Source organism: Poecilia formosa, unplaced genomic scaffold (genome assembly GCF_000485575.1).
Source record: "Poecilia formosa unplaced genomic scaffold, Poecilia_formosa-5.1.2 Scaffold28, whole genome shotgun sequence".
Taxonomy (NCBI): domain Eukaryota; kingdom Metazoa; phylum Chordata; class Actinopteri; order Cyprinodontiformes; family Poeciliidae; genus Poecilia; species Poecilia formosa.
The window spans coordinates 469,541-488,392 of NW_006799967.1; the positions used below are offsets into that span (position 1 = coordinate 469,541).

At 39.5% G+C, this 18,852-nt stretch overlaps 1 protein-coding gene across 4 annotated transcripts in view; it reads right to left on the reverse strand.

The window, feature by feature from the left end:
* pde8b (phosphodiesterase 8B) overlaps window positions 1-18,852 on the reverse strand; it is a 45,249-nt gene that overhangs the window by 15,273 nt on the left and 11,124 nt on the right. For 3 of the 4 annotated variants that reach the window (XM_007548790.2, XM_007548789.2, XM_007548788.2), the window contains 9 exons: window positions 11,859-11,915; window positions 5,969-6,159; window positions 4,747-4,806; window positions 3,434-3,491; window positions 3,075-3,163; window positions 2,911-2,989; window positions 1,748-1,888; window positions 1,566-1,654; window positions 1,425-1,479 (listed from right to left, as the gene is read on the reverse strand). In XM_007548790.2, the coding sequence (XP_007548852.1) occupies window positions 1,425-1,479; window positions 1,566-1,654; window positions 1,748-1,888; window positions 2,911-2,989; window positions 3,075-3,163; window positions 3,434-3,491; window positions 4,747-4,806; window positions 5,969-6,159; window positions 11,859-11,915 (819 nt within the window). Of the gene's footprint in view, window positions 1-1,424; window positions 1,480-1,565; window positions 1,655-1,747; window positions 1,889-2,910; window positions 2,990-3,074; window positions 3,164-3,433; window positions 3,492-4,746; window positions 4,807-5,968; window positions 6,160-11,858; window positions 11,916-11,989; window positions 12,279-18,852 lie in introns of those variants that run through there. The other variant, XM_007548791.2, reaches the window with a different exon arrangement.

Below are 18,852 nucleotides of genomic sequence, written 5' to 3' on the forward strand. Positions count from 1 at the left end.
AAGTTGCTATTGCTAAAAAACACTGAGATTATTTGAATCAAATTTGAAGTTAAATACATTTTGTAAGAGACAAACAGTTCAAAGTTAGGATCAGCTGCTGCCATGTCTAAGAATTTTTATTCCCCAAAAAGCTGGAACGGTTTGTAATAATTTGGCTTTGGCGAGCCGCTGACTCACCTTGTGCATGAAACAGAACAATGAGCCAAAGCTGCGGTATAAATAGCTTTGGCACCTGGTTTCTAGCCTTGGTGGGCCTTAGAGGGAGATAGTGGTGCTTAGCTGTAGCTTAGCATGGTATGACGGTATTGGCCTGCAGCTCAGCTGAGGGCAGCAACACGTCTGCTTCATGGTGGCCGCATGGGGCTCTGTGGTCCTGGAAGCATGTTGGGCTATCACCCCCCCCCCGAAGATATTGTATTTAAACTTGACAATTTAGGTTTAATTTCAAGCGCTAACTAAAATTAGCATTTCAAACAATATAAATCAGAGAACTTTTTGCCTTGCAGTTAAAGAACATTGGTCCCCTTTCTTCTGTTTTGATTTGTTGATTTACTTTTAGATATTTCAGATCTGTAAGCTGCCACAAACATTAAGTTTACACTTTTGTCTCATCAATTTGCAGAATATTTTCTCAAAAAGTCTTATGGTGAGAGGAGGCTTTGACTTGTTTTTGGTCTGTAGCGTGTTTTTCCTTGGAACTCTTTTCTTTGGTCTCTTTCCAATTGTTGAATCAGTGACAGATAATTCAATGCGTCATCAGATGCCATTCAAATTTCTATGTGACCTAATGGATGAGTTTCTGATGCACTCCTGTAGTAACTTTGGTCGGCCGATAAAGTCCTGGGAAGTTTCACTCCTGTCCTTTTTCCTCTCTTTGTGGATAATGGCTGCCACTGTGGTTCACTGGTGTCCAAAAAACATTAGAAATAACTGTAACATTTTCCATATTAATAATTATCAATGGATTTGCTTTTCATCTGTTCTTAAGAGTTTTTAGATTGGACCATGATGTCTTTGAGATCTTTAAGTTTAGCTGTCAGGCAACTTCTACTTGAGAGATTTCTTGACTCTACAGGTCTGGCAGTAGTCATGCCTTGTGTCTAAAGTCAGAAGTAACATCGTTTTTCTGGAACTCAATTTTTCTCTGGACATACGACAGCAAAAAGAATGAGCATTTTTCCTGAAGTTGTGTAACCCAGTTGAGTGGTACTCATAAAGCAGCAACCAATAATTAATAGACTTACTTTGTACATCATTGTAACTCTTCCTATCTCCAAACCTGAACTGAAAAGGCTAAATAAAGTATGTTAATCCAACTTTCTGGCATATGAAAGTCTGGATACCCAACACAGCAGCTCAAATCTCTAAAACCTTTAGCCGTATGAAGGATGCGTAGAGAACTCAGAGGAAAAAAGTGTAATCACCTGATTATTGTTGTCGGTATGAGCTCGCTTGATGGCTACGAAATGTCGAATTTTTCTGTTGGCAGAAGGAATCTGTCAGAGATTTTCAAATTTCTTGTTAAACTGCAGAAGCTATTCTTGGATTGCATAGATGTAGCTCACCCTCCCTGGCCGATGACAGGCAGTATCTTCACTTGCTGCTGAATGCTGTCGCCTGACTTCTTCCTGGCAAAGTAAATGCCTTGCCATTCCTTCAGACACGACAGAGCGACCAGGCTGATTAAAAACCCTCCTGGGTTTACAAGCTCAACAGCAACAGACTGACAAATGGATCCAAAACTCACTTTGCCTTTTTTGATGCAGGTGTTGATTGTATCGAGTAGATCGGCTCTGTTCTTGTCGCTCTTGGGAAGCTCGGTCAGTTCTTTTCCGATCAACTCCCCCCGGTGGTATCCCATCATCCTCTCAAAGGCAGGGTTCACATACTGGGTCACAACCACGGAGAGATTAGAGTCACAGCACGGACGAACACTTTCCTGCTAACATCTCTGTGATTACTGGATGTTAACTTACTGGAAAAGTTAAAAATGGTCAAATCAAAATTAAGCAACAAGCTAGTATCAATGACATTGATACTAAAAAGGCCTGAAATTTCTTGATACCTCTATAAATAAACGGCCAATAAAGCGTTAAGCAAAAGAGCTATCAAAGATGCGACCACTTAAAAATACATTAATAGGCATTATTAACAAAGGGTCATTATAACAAATGTTTATTAATAATAACAAAGGTTTATTAGTAATTAGTTAATTAAAACTGAAATTTCATAAATGACCCACACATTGATTAGGCTGTAAGAACCTAATAGCATTACAATTCATAGAAAATTTGTAATGTTTTACCAATAAATAGTTTTATTTTTATTTAATAATCACAGTCAATGAATAGTTAATAAATCAATTGCTAACAAGAATTAAGCCCTTAACAAATACATAGTAATAATTACTAGAAGCTAAGTTATTATTTTATGAGCTCTTCATACATTACTAATAAACAATTACTGAAACAGTTATTTTCAAAGCAGTAAACAGATAATAAACCATTAGTAGGTACCGCTAACATGGCTAAATAATAATGGATTGATCAATATTAATAATTTAACTAAATGTGCTAATGGTTCTCAGTTAAGGGATGAAAGAGTGAAAGGTCAGACATTTTATTCAAGTGTTATGGTGCGTTTTTTACTAGCTATCTTAGATAGACAGAACAGCTAGGCTAGCATAAATGTTAGCCGTACGGCGTTTTCATACAAACAGGATTGTAAGTAAGAGGTAGATGAATAGACAGATAGAAAAAGAGAACGAGAGAAAAGAGATATAGAGACAGAGAAAGATATGAAGATAAATAGCTAAAGTTAAAGATAATTTAGAAAGAAATAGCTAAAGATAATGATAGATAGAGCTAGCTAAAGATAAGGACCGACAGATATATGTAATGTAAATCGCACCTGAATGATGTGATCTTCACTGGTGATTTCCACAGCCTCTTGGCAGTACTCCAAAGCCGTAAAGACAGAGTTGCAAGCCCTATGAATGAGTGAACTTGCTGTAACTCAAAATGGCCAATGATTCTGCTTGTATCCGTTCATGAGGACACTTGCGTGTGCCGTACCTGAGTTTGAACTGGCAGCGCACCTCTCCATGCTCGATCTGGATGAGTTCGTTGTAGCACGCTGACACGCTGCTGTTCTCCACGAACCTCTGGAGTCCGACCCAGGTTAAGTGGTGTTTGAAGGAGAGGCAGAGGGATGAGAGGGGAGTGGGATGAGTCAGGATCTGCTCAACTGCGACTTGTTTAGAAACCATCCACGTCATTTTCACACCGTTTAGCACGACAGGTAACACAACTCGCACTCAGAATGACAGTCATGCTTCTATTTTTGCAGGAAAACTCTAGTTTTCTATTAAAGTAAGCCCTTGAGCAGCATCCAGAAACACAGCTAAGAGAGGAGGTAAACTAGTTGGACATACTCTGCTAAATCCAGCGCAGAGGAGAGGGAGAACGGACGGTTCCTCTTGGTCCGGAAGTCTGTGAATTGGCAGAGAACAATCATTACAGTGAGTATTTATCAAAAACATAACAGAACCAAACCTAAAGTAGACACAAAAACCAAGAAAAGCTGATAGCTTACCTTGTAATAGAGTTTATACCTTTACAGATTTTTATCTCTTTACAGTCATACTTCATTGTGTATAATAGGGGTTTTATGTAGTTGACAAAAAGCAAACTAAAAAACAAAATTCAAACATGATTTTCAATTATTTACAAATAAAAATATTACACTTGTACTCCTCCTCTCATACAAGTGAGGAGTACGTGTTTCAATACTCTGTGGAATCACCTACTTTTGGGGTATGTCTACCATTTATGTACAATTAGACTATAATTTTTGTCAAAATAGGTCAAGTCCAATCAGTTTGGATGGAGAACAGCTGTGGACATGATTTTTTTTTCTTAAATTGAGTTTCAATTAGATTAAGTTCTAATTGATTAATGGCTGATGGACCACTCTAACACATGACTATGCTATGTCTACACCTCGGTATCGTAGCTTTCACCCTCAAGCTCCAGAGATTTGTCCCATTGAGCTCAATTTCTCAAGATGCATTTCATCCTGGCCAGTGAGCAGAGAAAGAAGGAGGAGTTGTGGACGATTCATTTAGAATTGGCAACGGCAACAGAGGAAGTGAATGAAGCCAGTCGTCCGATTTGGGGACCCTTCCAAATATTGAGCAATTACAGTTGAAGCAAAATGAATATTTAAGGCATTTTATTGCTTGTTAGAATGTTGTGGTTGAACTGCCTATGGAGTTTGGCAAAAGTTACATTTTTTAGTTGGCTCTGTTAATGGCAAATGAGGTGGCACGCAATTTTTGGTAAGCCTCGTAGCACTTATAGCTTTCCTTCCCAATGGATCTGGGACTTTACATACGTCACGGCCAAATGTTGGACGTTATAATCAGATCCAATCGTTTAAGACTTCAACAGATTCCAACCAATCGTTTCTCAACAGCGAATAGTCCAGTCCCTCTTTATGAAGTAAGACGTAGAAAAAGGGGTTTGGCTTTTACCAGAGTAGAGCAAAGGAGTTGAATATGAATGTTGAAAGAGTCCAAAGACAACTAAAAACTTCAAATCCTTTTCCGTCCACTTCACAAAAATGTACATATTCCATAAAATCACCAAAATGTACATTAAACCTCGTGGTTATATTCAAATATATAGTACTTTTCCGAGACACCTTTAACCTACATACAGGTACTAATAAAAACGTAAAGCTTACTTTTGTGGTACGACAGCAAGTATAACTGTGCTTTCCGAGGGCTTTGTGGCACGGATCATCCTGAAAATGAAGCACAATAAAAACTCAGCAGGCGAATCAACAACACATCATTAAACTCTGACGCTGGACTTTGGAGAGGTGGCTTGGACCGAGGAGCGGGACGGACATGTGGGCAGAATGGGGGTGATGTCACTGCCGGAGAAGAAGGACAGAACATTTCTGTGTTTAACACAGAAACACCAAATGCGGCTTGCGCTTTGGAGGTTTTGGCCAACGAGTCCACACAGCTGGCAGGAAGTGTGGGAAAGTGGTCTGGAGGTGGTGAAGCAACGAGTCGACAGTGATGGAGCACAAAAAGGAGCGACGGAGGGAACGGACGATGGCAGAAGTCCTCAGGGGAGATGATGATAGAAGGAAAAAAAATTATATTAAGGAAGGGAGTGATAGAGGCCAGGCACCGCAGGAGCTGGGACTGTGGTTATCACAGGACAGGGGAGACTATTGGGTCAGTTTCTTGGGAAAATTTCCAAAGGACGTACAATAAATCACTGGACGAAATACGTGGTGGTGAATTTCGCTACGTTTTTCTAAATGGGCAAAGAACGCCCAGTTTTTGATGCCTCTGTTCGTTAATCTGCGCTTTGAGTGTTGCACTAAATCCAGACATAGATCTCACATTAAAGTCAACATGTCCAAAATACTCCTGGAAAGCCCGGCAGGAAGGGGAAAACAGTGAAAAATAGGGGACTAAAAATACCCTCGGAATAAATCCTCATGCATGCCACAAAGCAAGAGGGGACAGAAACACACACCAGCATGAACTTAACAGCTGCTACAGCGCTAGACGTAGAGCAGCTCTCTTGTCAGCAAATTAACTCAATGCTTAGTGATTCTTATTTAAGACATATTTTCGTTAGCCTCTTTTGGCTCATAACACCCTTATTTATCCTTTTCAAATGGAAAAAAAAAAGCACTGGGCTCAGGGCTGTTTTAGGGCTCACTATGTTGCTGGTGCCTCCAGTGAACACAAGATGGCGCCAACGAGCCCTCACAACTCGAGCCGCTTAAGATTCAGGTAAAAAAAAAAAGAATGATATCAACAGAAGTTACAACATATTGGATACACTCAATTAATAAATTCTCTTTAGTGTCCAGTTTTCAGGTCTTTGAATTGAAACATGTCACATCCCGTCTTCCCCCATTTATTTGAGTCCAGACTCACCGGCAGACGGCTTCGGGCTCAAAGTAGCGCGAGTGACGTCCGTCAATGACGATTATCTCGTGGTGCTTGTCCAGGAAACACTCCACGGCAGACTCGGGCGTCCGTGCGATGTTGCACCTGAAGCCGGCGCGGTCGCAGGCCCACCAGAAGGCATCGCTCTGGCTGTCCTCCTTAGCGAACACGAGCAGAACCTGACGAAGTCAAGCGAACCAGGACAATGTTGTGCGACTTTCACAGAGGCACCAAAATAGGTGAAGTTAAATAAAAAAATTAAAAAAAACATAATATGTTTTTACAGATAAAATTTTCCTTTCCTCATTGGTTTCAAATCTTTAAAATAATCTTCATACCCTGTAAACTTTTTAACTTGTAACATCACAGTGAGAAACTTCAGGGTATTTTAATGGGGGTTTGTGTGATAAATCAATGACATTTGCATAAATATTTTTTTTACACTCGTCCATATAACATTACATAAAAAACCGTAGTTGCAGGCAACTTATGTTTTAGTGTTTTACCCTTAGGCACAATGACAAGTGGTGAGAACAAAGTTGGACTCAAAAACATTTCTTTCCAATTGAATGTTTCTTCTGGCTTAGTCACAGCCGACCCGATCTAGTCGTTTTGACTGAGCTTTAGATATTTAGCAAAGCAGAATTTGTTTTATATTTACTAAAAACAAAGAAAAGAGAACCATGTATCATTTTTACCTCCACTTTAGTATTATGCAATAGCATAAAATCCCAAAAAATAATTGACATAGGCCTGCTCTGCCTCCTTCTACAAGGTATCATGTACAACTGTATTCTTGTTTCAGGTCTTTCAGGAACGATCTTGCTTCAATTTTTTCCAGGCGTTTTATTTAATTATTTTTTTAATTTTTTGCTGAAACTTTTCTTTTAGTTTCTCCATATTTTCTTCAATTTATTACATCAATATGAAACAAACAAAAACTTTTTAAACTTTCCTCTCTTAGCTTCTCCACTAGTTTTCAAGAGCTAGTCTAGCTAGTTTTGCTAGCCATGTTTCCATCAACGTTTTCTAATGTGCTTTTTTAAGTATCATGTTAGAAAAGGTAGATGGAAATGGCAAAATTAGACATTACATCATCAATTTAGCAAAAATGTTGTTGCACTTGCTTCAGGTGTATTTTTTTTGTTTTTTGTTTTTGGCTTTTCCAAAAAAAAGAAGAAAAAAAAGAGTTAATACGCCAAAGAGGAGACGGAAATGCATTTGCCAAATAAATTTTGACATGACAAACTTCCACATCCACTAGTGAGTTCCAGCATGGATGGCAGGCTTGTCCATCGAGAGGCAGTCCTGACTGGGATAGGATTGAGGGAACGCTCCCATCCACTGGTGGGTCTGTGCTTTACGAGAAGCACAAAACCTGGACAAAAAGCCCACATCTCCACCCTGGAGGGGCAAACTCTCTTCCTTCTTCTGAGATGTGTGGTGTTCTGGTCCGCAGCCAGAACTAACAGCACTCGGCTCTGTTGGCAGCAGCATCACCTCCTGACTCCCTCCGAGGACAACAAAGGATACAGGGACAGAGCGAGAGTACGGCGGGTCAGCACTCAGAGAGAGAGAGAGAGAGGGTAGATGATGAGGGAGAGCATAAAAGAAGCAGAGGCTGACTAAAGTCATGACTTTCCACAATCCTTGTGCTGTTTAAAAACCGTAAAACAGGAGAATTGTGTCGCATAGTGCTTTTACAGGTGGAAACAGATAAAAAACAAACACTGAATCTGATGAAAAAAACGAGTGGGGCTGGCACAAGAGGATAGAAACTGAAGCAGCGGTCGGAGGGAGAAGGTGGACTCTTACTTGTGAGTGCCTGTGAAAGGTCTACAGTCTTTGATCCCGTGCAGGCTTGTGTAACCATGATGCTAGCATGTGAAATTCCACACACAGGGGACCCCACGGACACCGGAGCACACACCTTCCACCCGGGAATCTTACCAGTAAAAGGCTGATAGGAGGCGCCGTTGGTCTGATGCGCACCGACACATTTAGACAAACGGCTTCTCTGCGCCACACCATCAACGTTACGGCCACACCTTCATCTGCATGTCACTCTCTTTATCTTTATCCCTCTATATCTATATCTCTCCATATGTGTATCTGTACGTGTCTCTCTATATCTGTACCTCTCTATATGTTTCTCTCTCTCTACATATTTATCTCTCTACCTATATTTAATCTACATTTTAAATACCACGCAAATCAAGCTAACCCAGCCACCCCTTGCTGACCTCCCTGTTTGCACAGTTAACATTCATGCTAGCCCAGTGGCTAATCCTCAACGGCCGCTGCTGGCTGCCTCACATTTCCAGAGTTCACCGGGTCAATCTGCCGTGTAGGTCTGAGTGAGAGAGTGTTTCTAATTATTTGTCACTCCAGCTTTTGTGCCGTAATAAAAATTCTGTCCACTTGAATCATATCAGTCTTGTAAACCTGATCAGAGTGTGAGTGGTGGTGTCTGGCTGATGTTACTGTAAAAGCTTATGGTGCAGTTTGTTTTCCTGAGGAGAGCAGAGAGGCCTTAAAAACACAAAGGACAAACAAAAGAAGTTGTAGCACATTTGAATTTTACTTTCGTCTGGTATGGTAGTTTAAAAGAGGAGCCACAACCCAATAAAGAGTTATTACCGATTATAACAAGCTTTTGTCAAAATGTTATCAAGCTGACAGTCATTATTAGAATGAAAAGGGACAAAAATTGCACTTTTCTATTTGATAGGTAGAAATTACCAAAGCTTATTAACGGCACAACAGCAAATTTTTTGTCTGCACAGTTTCACTTGAACTTTGTACAAACTTGATCAACATTTTCTAGAACCTTCACTTGTAGCAGGAACTTAACGTGTCTCGTAAAACTTCACATCACCTTAATCTGTACGCATTTTGTCACATTACAGCCACGAGCTTCAGTGACATGACAGGAAATTGAGAAATGGTTTTCAGGTTAAAGATTTTTCTAACAAACTGAAGCCTGAATTGCTTGCACGTGTATTCAGCCACCCTAAATCAAGACTTAACCTTAACCCTAATCCATAGCAACAGACTTTAGCTGAAAGGTGTCAGAGTAAAACGCCACATGTTGTTTAATAATAACAAAACGGCAATAAAATACATCAGAGATTGATGCTGCAACGGGACAAAATATGGAAGACTATCAGGGCCGTGAATACTGCGTAAGGCACTGCATGTTCTGCAACAGCTAGCATGAGTTAATAAAAGTTTTAAGCGACAGAATGATTGAAACTCCACGTTTTACAGCATGCTGCAGGTACACTGCAAATGGACGTCTGAGAAATACGATCGCATAAGAAAGAGTTGCTTTCCTTTAACTCGGCTGTATCTGAAGTCCATTATTAGATGAAGGAAGTATATAGAGATTTTGAAACTGTCCAGGCCTGAGAGGCTGGACAGTTTCCAGGACAGTTTTCCTTGACAGTAAATGTCAAGGAAAAACTCTCAATATATTGCTCTCCCCTGCAGAGCTTTTTTTTTTTTTTTTTTTTAAATCTTTCTTTTCATCTCTATGTTCCTGTAGAGGGGAGCGGTGAGGACAAAGAGGGGTTAGGTCATGGACACAGGAGAGAGTTTGGAGTTACAGCCACAAATATGGAAGAGTGCACATTTTAGGGGAGCAGTTAAGGGTTTTATGGACCGTAAAAAAAAAGGACTTTAAAACTTTATTTTAATAAAGCTCCCTCCACCTGCACAAATGTGTCTTGTCTGGTCTGTAAGATTGATGGACGGACACGAGCGGCGTGCCAGGCCTGAACTCAGAAAACCCTGGAGACGGGTCAAACGCCTCGCGCAGCTCGAAAATCCAGGCAAATCAAATCAAGGCAATAAACGAGCGCCTAATAAAGCGGCTCATTCCCCAACTGCGAGCCGAACCGCCAGGACAGAGGAATGCTTTGTGGCGCTCACATCCCGACCATCTGGGTAACCTCCACAAGCTTTTACTTCCCTCCTGCCCTCACTCCTCCCGTTACATAAGGATAAATCTCCCCGCCATACGTCCTAATCCGTAACCAGAGGATGAGCGCAGACAATCCCCGACTCAGAACCCGGTGCCTTGCGTTCTTGATGAAGAGAGAGGAGAGGGAGGCGCGGAAACGGCCCTCCAAAGAGGCCAACTCGACCACAGTAATGAGAGTCAGCTCAGGACATGTTTCGCAAAAAAACCCAAAAAAAAACAGATGGTCACGAGGGACGGATCACAAATTTGGTGTTATTTTATTTTTATGTGCGAGAACTAAATCCAGATTTTATTGGTGCGACTAATAAAATAATATATTTTTTAAGGACAAACTCAGGAACAAAACATGTTTATCTTTATCTTGCTTCAGCTGAATTTTTTCCCCATGCGTTTTCCCAGTTAGATTATGTTATGTAAATTTTTTTTAGCTTTACATCATGTTTTGATGTTATACCATGATCAGAGCATGTCTGGAATGTTGCTTTGATTCTTTCATGCATGTTTGAGAAATTTTTTCATCTACCATGTCAACTATTCAGCTGTACAAAACGTCTGGTTGGACCTCGATCCGCAGTTTCAAAGCTTCTGGGCTTCTGCCTGACAGAGCAGAACCTTCCCACACAGCTCCTTCAGACTAGCCAGCTTCAGCTAGCAAACATCTAGTGGAACGGCACATGGCCTGATCTCATTATAAGAGCTGCTTCTCAGTGAAATGCTGGTAAAAACTTTGCTAAAGAGTTAATAGAGGAGCCATGTTGTGATGCCTTCCTGGAGGTAGAGTTTCAGAAGGAGCAGGAGGTTTTAAAGAGACAGAGGCCCAATTTCAATACATTAAATATTAAAGTCAAAACTCTTTTAAGTCATATTTGACATATATAACTGAAGTTACTTCATTGTACTATAAAATGATACTATGGAAAACGCATAATGCTGCCCCTTTAAGGCCGTAAAGCCACCATCAGTTATCCCAACAAACTGTGATTTGATTTGGTTGTTTTCCTCTCTGCGTTGAACTTAGTTTCTATTTACGGCTGAATTAAGAGTCAAGTGTTTAAAGGCTTTTGCATAATTTTATTACCTAGTTTTTTTCTCCCATATTACATTAGCAGAAGGACCTTACCTAAACCCAACTTAGTGCACAATTGGAAATGAGCAGTCTCTGTACCGAGACTGAACCGAAGAGGAAACTACACTGTGTACAGTGTAAACCTGCCACCTTAACAAATTTTGCTGGATTATAAACTGTCCCGGAAACCATTGTGATAAACAATAAACAATATTGAAAATGGCATAATAATACAAGTTCACTCTCACAGATCAATATACTTAAATTTAGTAAAAAACACTTTACACTGGAGCTAGAAGATATTTTAAATACAAAAAAACAAAAAACAAAGTACAGGCCTAAATAATATAGATTCTGAGGCAAGACTTGAAAACAAAGATTCACACATGCTTTCCATTCAATCTAACTGAATTTGACATTTTGTGTAAAAGAAAAAAAATAACATTAAAAAAATCACCTATATATAAAAATAAACGCAGAAATTATGAAGACATACCAAATCAATAATTAAACAACATATTTTTAATTTTTCTTTCACGTGACAAAACACAAACATGTTCAAGACGTAGAAATAATCTTGCAAGGCCTCCATATTAAATTACTCAAAGACAGTAACACACACACACACACGCGCACACACACACACACACACACACACACACACACATATTTAAAGAGTCATAAACCAAATCATTTGTAATGCGCAGATGAAATTGATTGTGGTCTACTTTTTTTTTTTTTTGACTGAGCCTTGAATCTGTGGCCCTCAAACATGGATCCAAACTATATAAAAGTTAGTGTTTGCAGATGTTGCTACACGCTCTTACCTGTATCGGCTCCTTAGTCAGCCTCATAGGTCCCACACATTCTTCTGTGGCAGAAACCTGCAGAAGAAACAGAAACGATTATCAACAGAGAACAAACACAGACAACTCAAAACAGTGTCAGCATCTCTCACCATTTTACCATTGATGTCAAGAAGCATACTGGCATATTGCTTTTGTCTTGCTCAATCCGTCTGTTACCGCTTCTAATGTGCTTCTCTGCTTGCTTTTGGTTTTAAGTCCACGCAGCAACAAATGCTGTCAGAAAGGAGACGTGCCGAGTTAAACTCTCCCCTCCTAATATTCCGTCTGAATCTGTAGCTGCAGCTTTTGAGGTTAAACTGGTCCAGGCTGCAGTCATGGGTATTTTTCACGGAGCTAGAGTGGTCGGCAGCCGTTTGCTGCAAACCTCTTTTAGAGGGTATTAGCTGCCTAGCCACAGACTGAACCCGCCAGGTTTACCGGCTTAATCCCACTGCGGGATCATCTCACACACCGTGCTTGCAGGTACGTGTGTGTGCGTGTGTGTGTCTTGTCTTCACGCACTTCTTCTAAAAACCACATGCGTCACTCAGGTGTGAATGGCAACTCAGCTGCATGTGCATCTTTCCTAGCATATGCGTGCACAGACACGGTTAGTGTCACGCTCAGAGGGAATAAGAGGTGCGTTATGTCATGAAGAACTGCAGCTGACACAGCAGGAGCTCTGTGTGTCATGTTTTGGTATTAGCTTCTGTAAATCCACTTGTTTGTGAGCTGGCTGTCTCTTAAGCAGGGGTCTTAGACAGAAGATGCGCTCATACACCACAAAGGCCCGGGGAGACACATTCTGTCTCTGGGGCGAAGCAAATACTTTTTAGGGATAAGGAAGGTCAGGGTGTAAGGTGGTGGAGTTTGGCTTTGTGCACAAACTACTTAACTGTCATACAAATGGTGTAAGGAAGTTAGGAGGCGGTGACTCAACCGCCCACCATGACGCCTCTATCCGTCATAAGTAATTAGGCCTAAAAGGGATGTGTTTTTGCCCACATGAAATCTCAAGTACCCACTACAAATTTCTAACAGCATCATCAAACGACCAACTCTTTGAGAATCTCAAGAGTCTTAGTTTGAGTAGTCATCACTGCTTCAGATAGCAAAACTGGAAAGGAATATTGCTGATGTAGAAATAAAGTCCTCAAATATCGTACATACTCTAGTAAACAACTTTCCCATGCTTGACCACATCTGCCATGCTTGACCACATCTCCTGATCTATAATGGCATTGATTGCAAATGACGCCACTGTTGACTGAATGTTTGAACAAAGTGCAAACTAAATGGCGACATCTGAAGGGTGTGTGATGTTGGAAGATAAGAACGTCCTGGGGGATCTGTTGCAGTACTCTTCGATACAGAAGCACAGCGTGGTGCAACTTTAACAACAGTTGAAATGCAGAGGTCTCACGCTGAGTGGACAGAAAGCATCATTGGTTGAAAGGTAAGTGTTTTTACTGGCTATGTTATCTGGGCATACTTTCATTGGTTTGTTTTACTTGTACTGCTCCTTCACTACACAGGCTTACCACTCTTGTTAAATTAAAGTAGCCGCTTTGTGCTGTTCTAAATTTATTAGTTTGACGACATTTGTGATCAGTGCTGTATGTGACCTTGCCACAAGGTACAACCGATGTAGGACTCTCTTTTGGATTAAGAACTACTTAATCCTCAATGTCTTACGCTATGTTCACATAGGAGGGAAATGCAACTTATATCCCACTTTTTCACGGCAGACCTAATGGTCCAATTTTGATCTTTTCATCCTCAAAAAAGTTTGATTTGTGGTACTAAGTTGGATACATATCCAATTGATATTTATTTTCTTTTCAAAGGTTGCTTCTGCCTCTGAGAGTTGTCAGACAGGAAAGTGGGTTATGAGAGAGGGGGAAGACATTCAGCAAAGGTCACTGGGCCGGGAATCGAACCTGTGGCAGCAGCATAGAGGACAGAGGCATCCATATATGGCTCACACACTTTACCCCTATGCCACTGCTGCACCCTAAATATCAGAGTATTTTTAAAGTGCTTGCTGTCAGAACGTTCATGACGCATTTTGCACAACTTTTATGTCATTGATGTGAGACATGCATGATAATTCTGTGCCAGAAGAAGTCTGACACGGTACATCCAGATGTAAACAATGGCTACAAATTAGAATTGTGAAATTATGAAAGAAGTCTGTTTCACTGAAATGCATCACATCACAATCCCACCACTCTGACTACACATCCAAACAGACTTCTCTACATTAGTTGTTCCACAAAATGCCATTGCTACTAGTTGTGCTTCGTTTTTATCAGCTTCCTTCACGTTGTATTGAGCCAGAGTCACCATCGGCAACACGGGTGAAGTCTGAAAAGATCTGAGGTCTACCACGGGAATCAATCACCAACAACGAGCTCATGTGCTACAGGATCAAGAGCGAGTAAAAATGACAGGCAGTGCATAGAGGCGGAGAGGACTGAACCACTGCTGAATGCGTCAAACGTGGACAAGCACAAACTCCAAATATATCAGTGTGGTTGGGGGTTGGCTTCACGGGAACTTGAGTAAGTAATTGTGTTTTCTTTAAGGACGACATTGCCAGATGTGACACAGAACAGGAAGGAGGGTAAGCAGAAGCCAGAACAGTTCTGTAAGCAAATCATGAGAACAAATCGGAGAGAAAACGCTCGGTAAACGTAACTCTGTGTCGGAAATGCAGAGGGAAGTCGTTGTCATTTAGTTGGAGAGAATTTTACTGAAGTCTGGTGCAGGTGCAAAAGTAGATGTAGTGACAACACTGATGTGATGCAGGAGACTTAAGAAGACTGAATGTTTACACTTTGTAAGGATTCAGACAGTGGGACAAGAGTGAGGAAACAGGATGTTTTAAGGAAAAAGCAGAGCAATAAGACAAAAGGTTAATTTAATTTTAGAAGTCTGAAAAAGGTTACAGAAGACATGCTGAAAAAAATAATAGGTTAAAGAAGCAGGGGGAAAAACTCTTCTTAATTACTCTTAAAATGCATCTAAAACGTAAGTTCTACAACCTCAAATTGATTTTTTATAGTGATACAAATCATTAGGCAGAAACACAAAAATGATGAAGAAGAATTGCTTTTGGTTTTGTCGATGTTTAGCTCTATTTTAGTTCATTTTCCTGGCATTTAAATCAACAACATTAAATAAGCATTTCTTTAAGTGCCCTCTAAAAAAACAAATTTTTGCAAACTGGACATCATCACTGCCATGGAAACAGACCCTGAAAACATCAAATTACATCCAGACGCATCCTCACCTACACGTCTTCACATCGGGTTTGTGTCTTCAGGTCGTGAATGAAATGAAGACGCTGCTGTAAAACCTCAGCTACTAAAGGAAGATTCGGCCGTTGAAATTTGTAGCTCAAATCTAAACAATCTGAGGCCTGAAATGTTATCGATTTGGACGCAGCATGAAGGGAAGTGCCATCAAAATTCATTTTATATGTGTCATATAAGTTAATCTCGCTTCAACTATAAATGAGTAGTATAATATCCTTTATTTAAGAAAAGGATCTGAAACAACAAAATTATTTTGAAAATCAAAAAAAAGTTTGAAACTGAAAAAAATGTGAAGCTAAAAAAAAATCTTCAATTTGAAAAACAAAACTGAAACTGGAAAAAAGCATGTGAAGTTGCAAAAAAATATGTTTTATAACTAAGGTTCCATACACAAAGAGAAGATCAGTCATGTCTTTAATTGGTAATTATTAAGTAATTTTCTCTTAGTAACAGGAGACCACAGACTGGGGCCCGTCTTGTCACTGGCTGGACTTTTAAGCAGAAGAGTTCTTTATTGTTCAGACAGGATTTGGTGTAATTTGGATCACAGTCCTTGCAATGAGGCTTCATCTTATCTGCAGATCACATGTCCTTCAATAGTCTGGATAGACTTGAGGTTGGCCTCGGTCTGTACACAGCTACACGTTTCAGTCTTATCTGCAGCGATTCCACGAAACCAGCAACATGCTCTCACTTATCATCTGATGCTCTGACATAGCTTTTCTTTGTCATGTGAGAAAACAGCTTTCTTCAAGAGTTACGATCGTGCTACGAGGAATGACCAGGAATGAAGTCCTTTTGTTTAGTTGCATTGTACTAAGTGGAGTATGAAAACAATTAAATTAAATTTCATGGAAACATAAGAACTTCTCCAGAAATTAATGATGAAACAAAACCAGTTAAAGATATTTTAAAAAATCCTCAGTGGACCAAGTGAAGCAGCTTTTTCATCCATCACATTTTTTTTTTTTTTTGTGGATGTCGCTTGTGCGTCAGATTTACGGGCGTACCAGAAACTGAAAGACAAAGGTTCCATATTTGGACTTTTGTATGTAAAACAAAACAAACAAACAAAAAGGCAAATAAATTCCTTAATTAAAAGCATTAAAATCTATGTGGTTAATTAATACGTTAAAGTCCCAGCCTTACCTGTATTTTACAAAAAAATATTTTTTAAAGGTACCAAGCTTGAGAAGCTCATGGTGTATTTAAGTGTGCTGTATTGGTGCATTTATCAGCTAAATTTTAATTCAGGACATTTATGTGTGGTAAAACAAAAAAAAAAAAGAAGCATTACAAATCAATTCAGCCTGTCTTTCTGTATCCGATCGGTATCGGCCGATTTTAAACCTCAGATATTTGTATCCGAAGTGGAACAAAGTGGATCAGTGCATCCCTGGCTTACAACAGCCCTACAGTCACTGCATGTCTTTTCCACAACGCCAATACATAATCCATGGATCATTTGACACAAAACACAGTTGGTTAATCAACAAGCAATTGTATTTATTTCTGGTTTAAGGTAGTTTTCCACCATTTTGTTCGGAACTGTTAATATGTTGGTGTAACGTTTTTGATTAGTTAGTGGCCAGTGATTATGACACTGCCTCTACAAAGAAAATTAGATGAAAAATTAATAATAATTTTTTAAAGCATAAACAAACTGTTGCACAAAGGTTTTCATCTTTAGCAAAAAGCTAATAGTAAATCAATACTCACAATGTGTGTATGGATGTGCATATAAACCACAACTCAATACTTTCCTACATACAAAGACTTGAGGATCTGAGCTTTGCTTAATAGTATCTGATGGGGTATCATCATCAAGTCCAAATAGGTCAATGCACTCAATAATCTTTTCCTCTGGGAACAGAGCACTGCCGGTTCCAGATTGGTTTGAATGAAGCTGTTGCACCGGGCTTGGACAGGACCAGGAATACACTGCTCAAAGCTCAAGATGGTTTGCATTTACTCTGGAGAAACGAAACAGGTTTGGGAAATCTTGACACCCTTTGGTTCACGATATGCACGTCCTCCACATGTTTCTCATTAAGCCCGTGGCGGTCGCTAATTGATGCTAATCAAAATGATCTGGGGGGGTTAAACAACAGTGATGGACAGACAAAGGCTCCAACTCTCCAATCAGGTGCCATCGAACCAGAGCAGGAGAAAACAAAAAAACGAATGGGCGCAGCAGCATGATGTCATTCAAAGGGCCAGAGAAAAGCCTGAGTCAGGGGGCAATAATGTGGAAATTGTGACAGAACAGTGACATGTTAGTTTCATCCAGCTGTTACATACATGTAACTATACATGATTATGATCATTATATGAAATGATTGCGGTCAGCGCCAATAATTGCGGCCGGCGATTATGTAACAACTGTGACAGGCGTAATTACAACCAAACACTGCATCACTGTGTGTGGAGACATATCAGCCAAAAGTTCCCAAAAACTCTTTTTTTCTTTTCTCCACGCTAAAAACCCCCAAAAACATTCTGATCAAGTCAATATGGTATTTTTTTTAAAGAAAAGAAAAAAAATAATTTAATTTAAAACAACAAAAACAGCAGATAATGTCATGCATATTACTGTATAGTAGTCTACACTTCATAACCGTAAATAGAGCAGCATTAAAAACATATCAGTGATCACAATGCTTTATGTAAGCTTGTTTTATTATGAGCCGCAGATCTGAATCTACATTTGAAACTACATATATTAGTACTACATATTCTACTACATACATATACTCCTAAAAATATGCATAACCATTTTTTTCACTGTCTGACTAAATTAGGACAAACTTTTCCTGTTTGGGTTAAGCAGAATTACCAAAATTATTGCTATTTGCTAAATGCCAGAAGATATTTTTTATTAAGATTTTTGTTTTTCCTCCATTCAAATTCTGGAGTTCACATACATTTGGTTAGTACTTGCCTTTTAAACTGTATTACAATGCTTAAACATCTTGGGTTTTCTTCAATAAACCTCTCATGACAGGTTGCTGGAAATTTGGTCCATTTAACAACTTGTCCATTCAAGTTGTCATCGCCGCCATGACTTATCACGTGAATAAGTTTGTGTACGTGTGATTTTAATTGCATTTCTTATTTAATGGAAACACTGCAATTAGGAAATTGTGTCGTTGGTGTACATTTGTAATGGAAACGCAGCTACTGACTATAGATTCTTGAAAATCGGAATGTGACCACTAAAACTTTTACGTTATTCATGAAAACAAAAGATGGGGAGTGTACGTTTTTGCACTACAGCTGTGTTTCCATTGACCACATAATTACGCAAACTGGAATTACGAAAATAAGTCCACTTAATGGAAACATGTCAATTTTTGAAAAAAAAAGAAAAATGAAAAAATACTTAACGTTTTTCGACAAAATGTTTGGTGCTCAGATCAGGTGGGTTTATTCAGTCGCACTGAAATTGGTGTATTTTGCAAAACTGCAAAGAAAACGTTTTTTCCACATCAAATGTGACCAACAATCGGATGTTGCTACTGGTGGAAATGACAAAGAAGAAGACAGGAAGAAGAAGACAGGAAGTGGTAGGAGGATGTTTTTTTAACAGCATATCGTGTGAACAAACTCCTTCACATGTGATTTTAATTGCGTTTCTTATTTAATGGAAACAC